Source organism: Heteronotia binoei, chromosome 7 (assembly GCF_032191835.1).
Source record: "Heteronotia binoei isolate CCM8104 ecotype False Entrance Well chromosome 7, APGP_CSIRO_Hbin_v1, whole genome shotgun sequence".
NCBI lineage: Eukaryota > Metazoa > Chordata > Lepidosauria > Squamata > Gekkonidae > Heteronotia > Heteronotia binoei.
Window position 1 is genome coordinate 53,766,425 of NC_083229.1, and position 17,040 is coordinate 53,783,464.

At 44.9% G+C, this 17,040-nt stretch overlaps 1 protein-coding gene across 2 annotated transcripts in view; it reads left to right on the forward strand.

The window, feature by feature from the left end:
• The window catches only part of STAU2 (staufen double-stranded RNA binding protein 2), a 228,102-nt gene that overhangs the window by 32,309 nt on the left and 178,753 nt on the right, over positions 1 to 17,040 (forward strand). For both annotated transcript variants that reach the window (XM_060243645.1, XM_060243644.1), the window contains exon 5: positions 794 to 929. In XM_060243645.1, coding sequence (XP_060099628.1) covers positions 794 to 929 — 136 coding nt within the window. The remainder of the gene's footprint in view (positions 1 to 793; positions 930 to 17,040) is intronic.

Sequence of the window (17,040 nt, forward strand, 5' to 3'; positions counted from 1 at the left end):
TCCTACTTGATATACATATAGGAAGCTTCACATATTATACAGTTCCTAAATGTAAGACTGTTTTATGCAGTCATTAATGTTAAACCTGTTTTTCTGATTTTTGTTTTGTGACTTGACTCCTGAGTGATTTTGTGAGCAAAGTGAAGCATATGGAGAGAGATATTCCTGTCTCTCCTTCATTGAGCCCCTGGAAACTCTGTAATTGGGGTCCCATTTAGCAGGTAGGTCATCAGTGGATAGATGGAATGACTGAAAATCACCCTGGTCTTCTGCCAGTGTAAGTGCCCTTTTGTCATCTGAAACAAGACAAGGGTCCAAGAACTTCTTGCCTTTTTTTGTTTGTTGCATTTGATGGTATTTCAGGTGTTACAGTTGTGGAAAATATATTTTAAACTAGACTTTTACTGTTTTTACTGTTGACTGTTTTTGATGTAACCCACCCTGAGCCTGTTCTAAGGGAAGTGCGGGCTAAAAATCGAATAAAATAAATAATAAAATAAATAAATAAAATGCAATACATTGCATTTCTAAAATAAACAGTTCCAGATAAACAGTCCCAGTATGATAATGCTTTAACTGTAACATGTGAACTGATACAAAAATCCCAACTCATGTATGGAAAAATGTATATATTGGACTTCCTTTTAAAGAAGTTATTGCCCCCTATCCCCATAAACTCCCAGGATAGGTCCTCAGGGTTTTCTGCTTCCTAATAGTTTATAGCTGTAAAAAGTGTGATTTTTTTTTAATGTATAGCATGTTTCTTATATTCTTATTGTTATTCCTTTGACAGGCAGTATTACCCCAACAGTGGAACTGAATGGTCTTGCCATGAAAAGGGGAGAGCCTGCCATCTATAGACCATTAGATCAAAAGCCAGTCCCCAACTACAGAGCAAATTATAACTTTCGAGGCATGTACAATCAGAGGTTTGTTCATTTTCAAGTGCTTTTTTGTTGCTTTTCCAAATAGCTGGAGCTGTGGCAAACTGAAGGCAGATGTTTAGCTTCTCATTCTTTGTGTTGCTTTTCATTGCTTGATACTATATCTTCTTCAAGCATTCCCTGGATTTCCCTTTCCTTTTGGATGAGACTGAGAAGCTGCATCTGGAAACCTAGCAGGAAACGGAACTGTTCCTCCATCCCAGTAGATATTTATGGCATTCCTCAATTTGCAGATGTTGTTACTTGATAGCATTTGGCTTTTTTTTTAAAAAAAAAACTTCATATTTTGCAAACCTCCCATATAAGACATTCCTAGAAATGGATATGATCTCTCTACAGCTGTTATATTAAAAAAAAACCTTGCTTTTTCAAGCTGCACTCTGCACTTTTTAAAGTCTGAACAATTTTAGAAGCTTATGAAATTGAAGTATATAAGAGGTTTTGGCAGTTTTGAATCCTAGAACTTCCTTATTCTTCTGGGTATTTTTCTTTTCTATGAAAGTGTTCAAGCATTTTCAAGTGTGGTCTTTATTTTGTGCAGGTTAGAATTGCTGATTTCAGTATGATTTCATAATCCGGTCATTTGAGGACATGTAATTCTTGGCCTGTGTTGCGTCTCTTGTTTTTTCCCTTTCACACCATGTTTTACTGCAGGGCTATTCTTTGACTGTGATATCCATAGATAATGCAACCATAGGGATCATTGTGGGAATAAAGAATTTTTAATGGTGAAGTTTTAGATCAGTTTCTTGATTAAATGTAATTATTACAAAAGCCTAAAATAAATGTGAGTTAATAAATGCATTTGCTCCTGTTAGAAGGAAAGTGCTACTTTTAATATTTAATTTGTATTCATTCTTGTAGTCAGACATCAGTATCAGAATCACTTCATCAAATAAAGCGTACACTTAGCTGCGTTGTCTCAAATTCCCTTCAACTAACTAGTTTTAGTTTACAAGTTAACCCAGTGAAAACATACAACCCTGCCCTGTCATAGCCAAGTACTTTTTGCTGAATAGTGCAACCGATGATTCACTTGATGTACTGTTTCCTCCCATACTGTCCATCCTACCTGCTGAGATCCTTTTCCCCAGCCCTGCTCTTCATATCTCTGCTGGAGAGATATGATAGATAGTATCCAGAGATGGGGCTTTTTGGGGGGTGGTACCTTGTCTTTGAAATGACATGGCTTGTTAGTTAATAGTTGACTTGGTTTTGTTGTCTTGTTCTAGTTGTGAGCCACCTCAAGCAGGTCTCTAGTGAAGTGGCATATACATTTCTGAATTAATAAATATTGCTAGGTTCGGTGCAAGTAAGTCATAGGGAGGAGCAATATGGAGCATCCCATTTTTCTCTGTGCCTCTGTTTCATCTGCTCTTGAATATGAAGGCTTTTCCTGGCAAATATTACTAGTCAGTATGAAAGATATTAAGAGTAAATTATTGTTTTTGAATCTGACAGTAACCTGGGCTGTGATGCCACCCAGTCAGAGATGATTGTGCATTTCTTGTATGTTTTGGAATCCCGTCAGGGTCCTGATGCAGGCTGGCACTTTGCAGGCATGGAATATTTTGGCAGTAATATAAATGATCTGATTTTTGAAAAAACCAGTGCTGAATTAATTGGAACAGTTAAGTTCTAGAGACTTGTAATATATCCCTGCAGCATGTAGCTTTGTTTTATTGTTTGAGTTATTCGGTGGGATTGCTCCAAATGGTGCCTTACTGCTCTGTATGTACTTTCTGTTTATTTATTTTTTTAGTTTTTGTACCAAAACATTTTGATCCTGTCTTCCTATCCCCGTGTGGGGACCTTCCAGGAAACTATTACCAATATCAAAAATCAGTAAACAACAAAAAACCCTCAAAATTAAAAGCAATAATAAAACTGGATTACAAAATTAGAGAAACAATACATTAACAAGACTGTATAATACAGATAATTACAGGAGTGGAGAACAGTGCAGTGAAACAGTAAATTACATGCAATGAACAGGGCAGTGAATATGAATTACAGAATTGAAGAAGAAGAAGATATTGGATTTATATCCCGCCCTCCACTCCGAAGAGTCTCAGAGTGGCTCACAATCTCCTTTACCTTCCTCCCCCACAACAGACACCCTGTGAGATAGGTGGGGCTGGAGAGGGCTCTCACAGCAGCTGCCCTTTCAAGGACAACCTCTGCCAGAGCTATGGCTGACCCAAGGCCATCCCAGCAGGTGCAAGTGGAGGAGTGGGGAATCAAACCCGGTTCTCCCAGATAAGAGTCCACACACTTAACCACTACACTAAACAGCACAATTAAAACACACAGTGAAAAATGCAATAAAAAGTGTCTTAAATTCCACAAACTCCATTAAAACTCTGTTCCCTTAGTTTGTCATATGGGAGTAATTGTTGTGGAGAACTGGCTTTTGCCTGTCCAATCCTGTTTATCTTAGCCATGTGAGGCTATCGTTATTTTCTAGTCATTGATCTGTTAAGGTCATTATTGCCTCCTCTGGCTGGTATCAGCTTTCCAGTTTTGGGTAGATACTTTTTATAACACCTGCTTACCTGACCCTTTTAACTGGAGATTCCAAGAGATTGAGCTTGGAAACTTCAACATGCGAAGCAGATGTTCTGCCATTTATCTGCAGCCCCCCTATGATATGTATTTTGATTAAATGTAGGGCTATAATAGGAAAGCTGTCACTGTTCAAACCTATCAGCTAGCATACTAATAACTATTTAGTAGAATAGCTGAAGTGTTCTGTTGGGATAGCACCAGTATACCAGTTTCATTTAGTTTATTGAGTTAAAGAAAGTCATATCAAAAGACTCAAGGGAGTCAGTGAACAGAGAAAATGTAAGGAATTGGCAGTGGTACCCAGGCTTTATTGTGGAGATAGTATGAACAGGTTCAACCACTCTGTTTTTTAAAAGACCTTCATGTTTGGTTCTTACAGATTTTGCAAGCTGTGTGGCTGTGGTCTTGGCATTGTGAGACCTGATATTTTGCCAGCAACTGTGACTGGCATCCTCAGAGGTGTAACCCAGAAAACTGGAGTTCTCTCTGGGTCAAATTGAGAAGAAGTTGGTAGGCAAGTAATTTATATCTACTCAGGCAGGTGGTGTAGGGCTGAGTCATTATCTTGTGGGTGCTTCCTGGGCTATGACAATGTTAATGGAGGAGCTTACCTGAGGGGGTTCTTTTGTATATGGACTGGCTATTGAAATTGTAATCTTATCAGTAGTGCTGTTGTAAGCTCTAGGGAATTTGGTGTTTTTCAGGACTGGAAGCCATGCCCTATTCATTTTTAAACTTCCTTCCTGTTGAAATTGTGTTTGTGTTTATGGATTTCAATGGCTTCTCTGTGCAATCTAACATGTTGATTGGATGTGTTGTTTAGCATTACAGTGTCCTGGAATAGGGGGGGAGGGGGAGTGGGCTCCCTCTTGGGTATCCTGCCCCTCCAGGGAAAGTGTATGCGCAATACATAGCCTCTCCTTTCCTGGTGTAGTGAATGCCGTGTGGTCACTGTCCGGCTATGCCTGGCAGATGGTCACTGCAATGGCCTCTCCTGCATTATTGCATCCATGGCAACACCTTCCCGCTGGTCCCCCCCCGTTTCTCACAGAGTTTGCCATGTCATGGTGCGACCGAATGTTCGGCGGTATAACCGGATGGGCAGGCTGGGCTCACCAACCTCGTCAGCCAAGAGAAGGAAAACTCTAACATCAAACCCAGGCAGATAGAGCTCGTTAATGTAACACCTACCACCTGGAGGACTTGCTGCCGGCGTCCCGGCTTACTGGGCCATGGCAGATGACCCCAAGGTGAAAGGGTGGAGCCAATACCGCGCACACTGTGCTTCACCTAAAAATTCCTCGGCGCAGGCCTGAAGGGCATATCCACATCCACAACCCACAACACACCAAGTCCTTCAGCGATGGGCAAGGGGCGAAACGGCAGGTGGAAGATGCCACTGGAAGCCGCAGTCCCGATCCTGCATGTAGGTGGTTCAGGGTATTGGTCGCCTGATGCTGACCCGAAGACGAAAGCATTTTTTGGCAGCACCCTGAACAACCAAGCAGCCTTATCTAGGGACTGCTTGCTTGCTCCGCATGGAGAGGGGCCTAGAAAAGGTGGCCTAAACAAAGCTCATCTCCCCCCCCCCCCCCAGTTGGCTAGCCGCAGTCAACGGGCATCCTTACTTGCGGTCGAAAAATAACAACAAAGAAAAGGCATGCACCTGCCTCACAAAGTGTGCAAAGACTAAAGCTTGCGTGTTGGAACATCAGAACCATGCTTGACACAGTAGACAGTGGTCGCCCTGAACGACGCTCTGCTCTAGTTGCCCATGAACTTCTCAGGTTGAATATTGACATAGCAGCTCTCAGTGAGATCCGTTTCCCTGAGGAAGGTAGTCTTCGAGAACACGGTGCTGGCTATACCCTCTACTGGTCAGGTAAGTTAAAGGCTGAGAGCCGCCTTTCTGGCGTTGGCTTCATGGTCAGGAACTCCATTGCCTCCAAACTCGAAAACCTGCCAAGAGGTCACTCAGATCGCATCATGTCCATGCGCCTCCCACTTCAAAACAAGCAGCATGCAACACTCTTCAGGGTGTATGCCCCAACCCTTCAAGCAGATCCTGCAGAAAAGAACAAGTTCTATGCTGATCTACGTAACCTCGTACGGAAGACCCCTACAGAGGACAAGGTGATCATCCTTGGCGACTTCAATGCCAGAGTAGGTAAAGACTCGGAAGCCTGGAAAGGAGTACTTGGCAAACACGGCATTGGCAACTGCAATGATAACGGGCGCCTCCTACTAGAATTCTGCACGGAGCACCAGCTCACCATCACCAACACTATCTTTCAGCAGAAGAACAGCCTGAAGACAACCTGGATGCACCCAGGGTCCAAGCACTGGCACCTTATCGACTACATTCTGGTGCGCCAGAGAGACCTTCGAGATGTCTTACATACCTGAGTAATGCCCAGTGCGGAATGTCGTACGGATCATCGTCTTGTACGCTGCAATCTCCATCTTCACTTTAAACCCACACCCAGGAGAGGAGGTATCCCTCGGAGGAAGCTTCAGGTTGGCAGCCTTCAGTCAGCCGAAGTTAAAGCTGCCTTCCAGGCAAAACTCCAGTCAAGAATTGAGGACCCCAGTTGCCCCACAGACTCTTCTCCAGAAGCACTCTGGGAACACCTAAAAACTACCACCCTGTTGATCTCTGAAGAAGTCCTCGGGTTCTCCACAAGGAAGAACAAGGACTGGTTTGACGAGAACAATCAAGAGATCCAAGAATTACTAGCGAAAAAGAGATCTGCCTACCAAGCACATCTTGCTCAGCCCTCCTGTCCCGGGAAAAAAGCAATCTTTCGTGCTGCATGTAGCAACCTCCAGCGCAAGCTTCGAGACATTCAGAACGAGTGGTGGACCAAGCTTCCAGAGAGAACCCAGCTGTGTGCAGACACTGGTGATTTAAGAGGGTTCTACGAAGCCCTGAAGGCAGTATATGGCCCATCATATCAGGCTCAGAGTCCCTTGCGTAGTGCAGACGGCCAAGTGCTCCTCACAGACAAGGCATCCATACTGAACCGGTGGTCGGAGTATTTTCAGGTTCTCTTCAGTGCCAACCGCGTAGTTCAAGATTCAGCAATCCACCTCACCCCACTTCAACCAGTGAAAACAGAGTTGGATGAGATCCCCACCCTAGAAGAGACTGTTAAAGCCATCAAGCAACAACAACAACAACAAAATTTTATTGAGTGGCAAGGCAGCGGGAGTTGATGGAATCCCACCAGAGATCTGGAAGCATGGGGGCACAGTACTACATAGCACACTTCACAAAGTACTTGTCACCTGCTGGGAACAAGGCAAACTACCTCAGGACTTTTGCGATGCAATCATCATCACTCTACACAAGAACAAAGGGGGAAAGTCAGACTGCTCCAGCTACCGGGGGATAACCCTGCTCTCCATCGCAGGCAAAATCCTTGTCAGAATACTCCTGAACAGACTGGTGCCCACCATTGCAGAAGAACTCCTCCCAGAGAGCCAGTGCGGCTTCAGAGCTAACAGGAGCACCACCGACATGGTATGTGTTCTCAGGCAGCTCCAAGAGAAATGCAGGGAACAGAACAAGGCTCTGTATGTGACTTTTGTCGACCTTACCAAAGCTTTCGATACCGTTAGCAGGAAAGGCCTGTGGCAAATCTTGGAACGTTTAGGATGTCCCCCAAGGTTCCTCAGCATGATCATCCAGCTACATGAAGACCAGCAAGGCCAAGTCAGACACTGCAACGACCTCTCGGAGCCCTTCCCAATAGGCACAGGTGTAAAGCAAGGCTGCGTTCTTGCGCCAACTCTCTTTACGATCTTCTTTAGCATGATGCTTCAAAGAGCTGCAGTAGATCTAGATGATGACGATGGTGTCTACATCCGCTATCGTACCGATGGCAGCCTGTTCAACCTGAGGCGACTAAAGGCTCACTCCAAGACAATGGAAAAACTTATCTGAGAGCTACTGTTTGCTGATGATGCTGCACTCGTCTCCCACTCGGTATCAGCTCTGCAGCATATGACGTCCTGCTTTGCAGAGGCTGCCAAGCTATTCGGCCTAGAAGTTAGTCTGAAGAAGACAGAAGTTCTCCACCAGCCTGCACCCCAGGAAGATTATCACCCTCCCTGCATCACTGTGGGTGAATCAGTTCTGAAGACAGTCCCAGCAGTTCAGCTACCTGGGGTGCATCATCTCCTCAGATGCCAAGATCGACAAGGAGATTGACAACAGGCTGGCAAAGGCAAACCGTGCCTTTGGCCGACTGCACAAAAGAGTGTGGAGCAACAAGCATCTGAAAAAAGGCACAAAGATCAATGTTTACAAAGCGGTTGTGATGACAACCCTCATCTATGGCTCCGAATCGTGGGTTTTATACCGTCATCACCTGCGACTCCTTGAGCGCTTTCATCAGCGCTGCCTTCGCACCATCCTCAACATCCACTGGAGTGACTTTGTGACCAACACTGAAGTCCTCAAGAGGACAGAGGTTACAAGCATCGAGGCACTGCTGTTGAAGACGCAGCTGCGCTGGGCAGGGCATATTTCTAGGATGGAAAACCACCGCCTTCGCAAGATTGCTCTGTATGGCGAACTTTCCACTGGCCATCGAAATAGAGGGGCACCAAAGAAGAGGTACAAGGACTCCTTGAAGAAATCCCTTGGCACCTGTCGCATCAACCATCACCAGTGGTCTGACCTAGCCTCAGATTGCAAAGCATGGAGGCACACCATCCACCAGGCTGTCTCTTCCTTTGAGAACGCACGCATAGCTGGTCTTGAGGACAAAAGGAGATTGAGGAAGAATCGTACTGCTACAGCACCAACCCCAAATCAGACTTTTCCCTGCAGCCACTGTGGCCGGACCTGCCTGTTCCGCATTGGTCTTGTCAGCCACCAGCGAGCCTGCAGCAGACGTGGACTACTGCTTCTTAAATCTTCGTTCACGAAGGCAAGCCGAGAGAGAGAGAGTCCTGGAATAAGATACTGTGCCCTATTTGAGTTAGGCTATGTTCAGCCACTGCTGATTTTTCAGGTTGGCCAAGTCTGCAGAGTCTTTCATGTCCTTTTATTCTTGTCTGGATGCTATGTTGTGTGGTTCCGATGTAAACTTGTCCACAACTGCAGGGTATGCGATATACTTCTGCAGAAGTGAGGGAGTCTCTTCTGTCTTTTGCAGATTGTAGTATCTGGTGTATTTTTCTGATGGATCTGAACACTGTTTGTAGGTTATGTTTCCTCATAAATTTTCCCATCTGATCAGTGATTCCTTTGATATATGGCAAAAACACCTTTTTGTGGGAGATTGCTTTTCTTCAGTTGTTTATTTAATCCTTGGTTTAATTGCTCTTCTGATTTCATTCTTAGAGTTGCCATTTGCTTGAAGGGCATGGTTTAGATTTTGAAAAAAACAAAATGCCCTACAGCTTACAACAACACTACAGATAAGATTAGAATTTCCACAGCCAATCCATATACAAAAGAACCTCCTCAGGTAAGCTTCTCCATTAGCATGTCACAGTCCAGGAAGCACCCACAAGATAATGGCTCAGCCCTACCCCACCTGCCTGAATAGATATAAATTACCTGCCTACCAGCTTGTTCCCAATTTGACCCAGAGAGCACTCCAGTTTTCTGGGTTCCACCTCTGAGGATGCTAGTCACAGTTGCTGGCAAAATGTCAGGTCTCATAATGCCAAGACCACAGCCACGCAGCCCAGAAAATCTACAACAACCAATAGACTCCGGACGTGAAAGCCTTCGACAGCATATTACCTCCGTGTTTTGTTTTGTTTTTGAGAAGTAATTTGTGCAAAAGACAAACTTTAAAACAAACTGCATATTGTACACACGTAAACAAGGGAACTCCTACAGTTGCTTTTAAAAAAAAGTATTTGTAGAAAAGCTATTTTATAGTGTCAGCAATCAGATGAGGAGATGATCATTCATTCATTGATGCTGACATCATGGGAAGCTCAGCATTGTTACCACCACCCATATCCATTAATTTCTTGGAAGCTTTTGGCTGGCAGTACTGCTATGTTTGTTATGTAGTTGGAGGCTGTATATAAGATATTTTTGCTGCATAGTTAACAGGGATCCATGCAGTTCTTCATAATTTTTTTTTAAATCTTATAGTCCTCTTTTCTCTTTGATCATGGACCCAAAGCAGTGACCCCCTCTTCCACAATACACACAACAGCTTCGTTGTGAGAGATTGTGATGGGCCCAGGATCACCTGGCAGGCTTCCATGTTCAAGCAAGGAATTCAAACTCAGTTTGTCCTGGGTCCTAGTCCTGTTCTTTAACCACTCTGCCAGATCAGCCTACCAGGGCCATTTACTTCAGCTGTAAGGAAACCATTGAGTAATGCAACCTTGTGCCCTTGTGGCAGTAAATGCGTGCAAGGCAAGGAAATTGCCCAAAGTCATCTGGAATCTGTCCTTATTAACACCTGCAAGGAAAGGCAGTAGAGAAACGCCATGTGATTTGAAGGAATTATGTGCTTAGTGCATAGGGAAATACTATCAAGGGGAAGTTTTCCCTAGTTACTTGCCTGCAGCAGAGTGATGCATAAAACCAGCCTTTGGAGGGAGATTTGTTATTGTGACTTACTAGATCCCAAGGAGCAATTGCCACTACGAACATAACTTGTTGGAAATATTGCTACTAAAGTGAGTAATTCTAAGTTTTCCTAGGCCATCATGAATTTGTCTTTTGTTCTAAAGTTTGATTGCAGAAGGTCCATCCAAAAGCATTTTGGATAAAGTGCTCTTCTATTACTTACTGCATATTATTTCATAATCTCATCTTAAAGCAATTAGAAATAGATGACTGCAAAGTTTAGTCACAGTGTTTTTGAAAGTATTTTTAAACAATCGGCAAGACTATAATATCCTGGGTATAAAAACATGTTCTTATTTTAAGATTACTCGGTTGATTGTAAGTGCATTCTTGGGTACCAAGAAAATTAAAGTGTTGCGCAATTGAAACCTACCCAACTGCAGTACAATTTACTGGCTTTCTGTGATGTCTCTCTAATCTGTGCTGTTCTGTTCTAAAAATTTTTGCCATTCTCCGACAGCCTGCCTGATCTGTGCTTCCCCTTTTCCCCCATCATATTCTTTTACTCCTTTTCCCTCTTTTATCCCCAACTTAATTAGGCTCCACTTAATTTAAACTTGGCTCATTATGCATTATTCAGTGTCGCTCTTCCCAAAGTCTATGCAGGATCAGAATCCAGTGAGTAAACAAAGTCAGCAAATTTAAAAGTTCAGGGAAACTGAATAGGGCTAACAGGACCAGATGGGAGTAAATGCAAATCACATGGTGAGGAAAGCAGTCAGATCGATAAACATAATCAGAATAAGTAAAAAATAGCCAGTATCACAGCCAGCTATAGATATTCAAAAAGCAGAAGAGAAGACCAGGAGACAAGAACAGTCCGGACTGTACACAGGACTTATGCAAGTAGATACCGTCAGATCCAATGCAGGACTGTAGACAGGCAGATGATTCCTGGTAGCTGATCATGAAAGTATAAAATACTTACTTGATCTTCTTTGTGGTTTCTGTGCATCACACCCTTGGGGATTCCTGGCGCCTACGCTGGCTCCAACCGGTACTGAAAAGCTCTATCGTAGATCTTTATGTCTCAGCCACTGGGCATGCCCACAGAAACTACCACGCATGCCCAGTAGGTGGGGCAGTAAGATCCCACCAGTTTTTTTCTGACCGCCGCACTGTTTGGACCTACCTTCAGCTCTCCGGTTGCTGTAAAAATGATTAGCTCCTTCATCTTTCCTCATCGTGCTCCAGTTCCTCTTCTGTGTTTTCTCTTTGTCGTGTTCCAAAAAAAAAAGAAGAAAAAGTTATCCTTGTGTCTCCATGAGTCTGGGCTTCAGCCCCCCCCCTTCTTTCTCTACCACCGGCGGGCACTCAGCCTCCGGTCAGTAGGACTTACGTCTATGTGAGGTTTTTTCAAAAGGGGGCTCAAGTGTGGCAGCAGGCTTGCCCTGCCTGATGGTCACTCCCTTTGCCTGCTTTGTTTGGGAGAGGGGCATCGCACTGATTCCTGTGGTCACTGCTTAAAATTTAGTAAGCAAACCAGGAAAAACCAAGCCATGAGGCTCCGGGTGGCATTGCTTCAATCGGCTCTAGCTCCTCAGCCAGTGGAACACATTTCGGCACCGGGGTCTTCGGACCAATCGGCATCGACTTCCACCCCGACGACGGTCAAGACGCCGCCTGTCCAGAAGGCCGATCTGACATCGACTCCAAAGACAAAAATGCACTCTAAAGCTTCAACCGTTTCACCTAAACGCAGGCGAGAGAAAGAGCACTGGGCTCCCAGGGTGGAAGGGTGTCATGGTACCACTGGTACCTGTCATCATCACACCTAGGACGATCTCTTCAGTCCGGTTTCTCCTGATGAATGGGCGAGAGGAACCTTCAGGGTTGAAACGGGGAATCATCTTTACTCCCTTGCGCCGATCCCGACGAGCACTGTGTGAGATCGATCTGCTCCAGGACAGAGTTGGGGATGTGAGCCGAATGCAAAGGGGATCTACGGGGCGTGGGGCCCTTTTGACGTGGAGAAGCCATGATCTTGGGAGGGACCAATCTCGGTGGCGAAAGATAAGGAAGCGTTGTAGACAGCATCAGCCTCATGGAAATATAGATGAACTATGGAACTTGAAAATACATATTTTCCAAGTGTTTGTGGTGTCTACAAACACTGGAGAACAATAGTGGAAACATTCTCAAAAGCAGAACTCTTCTTGAACTCTCATAGATCCTATTGCATTCTGAAGAATGATGGGGGGCATATTTGATTGCAAAACCTCTCTGGCAGGTTTTTGCAATCTTCTGTACTATCGTATGCAAGTAGTAATGGCTAAATTTGATAAAAAGTGAACTTCTGTGGAACCAAAGGCATTAGTTAATTCAGGCCTACCTATTCCCCTCCTCCCATTTCCTTGGGCCAGCAAATGGAGAAGCAGATCAGCATTCCTTAATTACTTGTGGAATCTAACCTGCCTAACTGCCATCATCACATCAGTTTTTTAAACCAAATTAATAGTTATTATTTGCACAGTATCTTTAGTGTTGACTTGTTTATTATCAATATATACCTCCCTCCTCCACACACATTGTTTTAAAGGAAGTATGGACTACAGCTGTGCCTAGTACTTCTTTTTAAAAAAGGAAACAGAGAAAGTCAGTCCATTTCCTGTAACTTTTTAAGAAGTAGAAACATCTGTTTAAGAAGCCGTCCCTGGAGCACTGTGGCAAGGAAGTCTGCAGGTGATGTGCTGTGCTATTGCCAGTATCTGTCACTTTGGAGGATAGTGATTAGCGTTAGGACTTTGGAACAAATAAACAACATTTGTGTGAATCTGCCTGGAAGGGATAGTCTTTTATGCATATCACTCATGTTGGAAAAGCATACATATTTTCCTTATTATATCTTAAAATATGGATGTGTATTGAAGATGGGAGGGCTTTTGCGCAGACTTTTTCTGTGGTCTCTGGCCTGAGGACTTTTATCATTATCATTTTAGCATGCTTGCTATGTGTTTTTTATGCCTGAGATTATTTTTAGTGGCTGTGTTTAGTTCTTTGTGCTTTAATAGTTTTGTTTTATTCGTTTAGTTGTATGCCATCTGAGCAGATCCATGGAAAGATTTCATATACATTTTTCAACTAAATTACTTAATAAGACAAACTACGTATAAGCCCTTTGGTTATGAATGGTTCAAGCCTCAATCACCAAACCTTCCTTGGTGCTTACTCATTGACTCACAAGTTTGAACTGTAAATCATGCTGTTATTTGGTGTGTGGTCAGAATACATATTTAGCTTGTATAATATACCTGTCTGTATTATACCCATTAAAAATCAAACCCAAACTAATCTCTCTCCCTTGCTCTCTGCCTAAAGAACTGTTGGCTTCGGTTCTAACAGTAACTATTTCAAATAGTGAAATAACCCTCATATAAGTGCAACCTAGATAAAATGAATATTGGAAATATTTTATTATGGGAAGTAAGGCAAATACTTTGGTAGGGGAATTAGCAAGCCTTAAGCCATTGAATAATACTAATATCCAGTATTTAATAGTTGGCAGTAAGTTCCCCCACTATCAAACAGGTTACTTCACACAAATTTAGGCATGGAGGTAAGAGGCTGGGAAGGGTGCTGGTCTGTAGGCACACAGATGTGTAGTTTGGAGCCCATAAAAAGAGCTCTTTGGGGAAAGGATCTGTTCTCAGTTACAAGGCAGGCATCTGGGACTCAAAACAAAAAGTGATTTTTTTTTTTCCAGACCTGGAAAGAAGGGAAAGGCAGAAGTCATGGCCTGGTGTGTGTCTTCACTGGCAAGGGCATGAGCAGGGCTGTCCCTCCCACTAAGCAAATTAAGCATTTGCCTAGGGTGCTGGCAGGGTGGGGGCACCAAATTCTGCCCTCCCCCCACCCCCTAGGCAAATCCCCATTTGCCTCCCTCACCATTTCAATTCCCAGAAAGGAGTGGTCGAGTGCCTTGCTTCTCGGGCTCTTTAAAGGCCTCCCCCCCCCCGCTGATCAGCTGATCAGCAGGTAAAATGCACCGGAGGCTTGCAGCTCCTATGCCGGCCCTTTGGCGCAATCAAGATCAGTGTGGGGTTGAGGGGGCAGAAGGACGAGTGAGTGGCTGAAAGAGCGGCCACCACTGCCTCCCCCCCTTCCTTCCCCCGTGATCCAGGAAAGGAGGGAGGGGGAAGGCAGCGGTGGTGGCCTCTCTTTCAGCGGCTCGCTTGTCCTTCCCGCTTCTGCTGCCCTCTCAACCCTGCACTGATCCTGATTGTGCTGGAGGGCTGGCATAGGAGCCGCAAACCTCTGGTGCATTTTACCCATCAATCAGCTGATCATGGGGGGGTGCCTTCGAAGAGCCCGGGGAGCGCAGCACTCCACCACCCCTTTCCAGGTATTGAAATTTTAATGGAGGGAGGAGGCAGCATTGCAGAAGGGGGGGACACCACAGCACCGTGGAAGGGGGTGAGGCTGCCTGGGGCACCATGAACCCTAGGGCCAGCTCTGGGCATTAGGAAGATAGTGTGGGGTTATGGACATTATTCCAAATAAGATAAAGAGAGGAAATGCTTTGTTCAGGGGCAGGTTGAGGCTGAAAAGATAAGTAGGGCTTTGTGGGCAGCTTATACTGGACAAGCTGGAATTTCTGGACCAAAGACAGGAAATGAAGCAGAAGCTAGTCCAAAGACAGGAAATGAAGCAAAAGCTGACCTGGATAGCGTAACTATTCTTAACACTGACTAAATCAGCAAAACATTGTACCATTTCTCTGTCATTGTTATACAGATAATTAAGGGAGAGCAAATACACACATCCATAAATATTTCATACCCCCTCAAATAAGTAAGTCACTGGCCAGGAAGCCCTTCTGAAGCCTTTTTCTATGAAGAACAGAAAACTGAAAAGCTGCAACTCCCAGGTTCCAAATTTTACTCCCAAGAACTTAGAGAGGATCCAGGTAGTTTTTTTTTCCAGCCTCTCTGCTTCCTGCTTTGACCAGTAAGCTTCTGTCCTTCTCAGAGAAGTAAATGTTCCCTCTAAGCTACAGAGTCTTGTGGGTAAAAATTCTATTTTGTGAGCTACTGGTATTAAAGTTGTGAGCCACTGCATAAGTTATTGTACTCTGAGGTCATCCTTCCTGAGCTAAGACAAAAATGTGTGAGCTGGAGGTTAAAAATCTGTGAGCTAGCTCATGCTAACTCAGTTCAGAGGGAACACCTGTCCTAGCACATGCCTGCCTCAGCAAAATTCCACAGAAACTCATTTTTTGGAACTTCTCAAGAAGACTCAGGTTGAAAAAGTAAAGCTTGGTACTCCAAGTGTCCCTCTCATGGGCTGGGATGTCCTAAGGAGGGTGCTAGGTCAAAACCCTTATCCTGTGACTCTGTCTGTTCCTCTTCTGTAACATGCAGCACCTGACCCAAGGAGGAGACGGGAGTGTCCGTTATATGCAAAAGCCTTGACAGTTTTAGCACACGCTGGGAAAGTGAAAGTGACTAATCTGCCAGGTATATCATCTAAGTGACAGAAGGTGGCTGGTTGCCAGATTGCATCAGCCTGGAGCAAAGTCAGCATGACTCAGCAGGAAGCTGATTGGTTACCTGGCTGGACTTGATGTATAAATGTACAAAGACACTTTACTGTGTGTGGGATATGTATGTTGGAGAGCAGCGGAGCACTTTGTCGGATTGGAGAGTGAGAGGTGTAAATAAATTGTATATAGTGGTTTTAACACTACTGTGTGCAAGCCTTCATTCTTTGTGTCACTAAAGACCACCCTCCTAAGCACAAGCGCATCAACAGGGAGCTCTATTGAAGGAAACCTCAAAGTGATGCGTGTCTTCCTTCTCCCTAGTCCCGCCATTGCTGAAGGGCACATGGTAGGCCTCTGACCTCACTGTGGCTTGTGAGCAGCGGTCATTTTGTAGCAAAATAGATGGTGGAGCTCATCCAGGAATTGTTATGCAGCTGCACATACTTTTCAATGGACAAGGAGATGGAACTCTCAGAAGGAAGAGGTGGAACTTTCAGAAAGGTTCAGGAGCTGTGCTCATGTGAGCTCCCACTGAATCTGAGGCCTGCTTGTGAGGAAATGTGAGGTGATGGGTGGCATCTGGAAGACCAGTTTCCCCCACAAGAAACAGGAAACTGAGGCACATTGAGTGGATTCTTCTTCCAAACTGGAATGAGGAGTGGTGGGGCAGCTGTTGAAGGTGGGGGGGCTGGCAGCCTTCATGGAGACTTGCACCTTGATGCTGCTCTTGAAGTGTTGATGTGAGGCACCCATGTCCTCCAGTGGCATTCCTGTAAATGATAAGTCTCTGTAGGATCTGCAGCGACCAACTGCTTGCAGTTCTGTCCTTCAGGGTTATGTAGAAAGCAGCAGAGGGTCTGTGCTCACACTCAAAGGTGACACCAGTAAGGCTGGCTGGTGTTGAAGGATGAGCTCTAAAATTCAAGTCCCAAACGTGTGATGGCCTCTAGCTTTCAGATGGCCTGGGGAAGATGCAAAGGGAGTGGGAGAATGTCTGGTGTGGAGCGGTAGGAAATGATGAGATGCAAGAGGCTGGGAAACTTCATGTCAGAGCCCTTGAGTAAGATGACTGTAGGCTCCTGGTGGAGACAATAGGTGGTCACAAAAACTGGAGATAAATTGTCCGGGAGACGCAGGCAGAGAACCTGGCATTGATCTGCACATCAGAAAGGTTGCAAAATGTGAAGTGCTGTAGCTGAGTTGATGCCCATCTGGAGCCAAGTGGGCTGGGTGAGCTGCAGCCAGCCCACCAGACTGATGTTCTGTGGGTTAGGAGGCACTGGAGGCCAGCTGGTCTGTCAGGTGGGAGTCTGAGAGGGCCAGCGGGTCAGGCTTTTGGCTGAAGCCAGGTCAGAGCTTGGAAGGCCAGTGATGGGATCAGTGGGTGGCAAGGGGGCAACAGAGGGTGCTCAACCTATGTTGTCCTACGGCAGGCA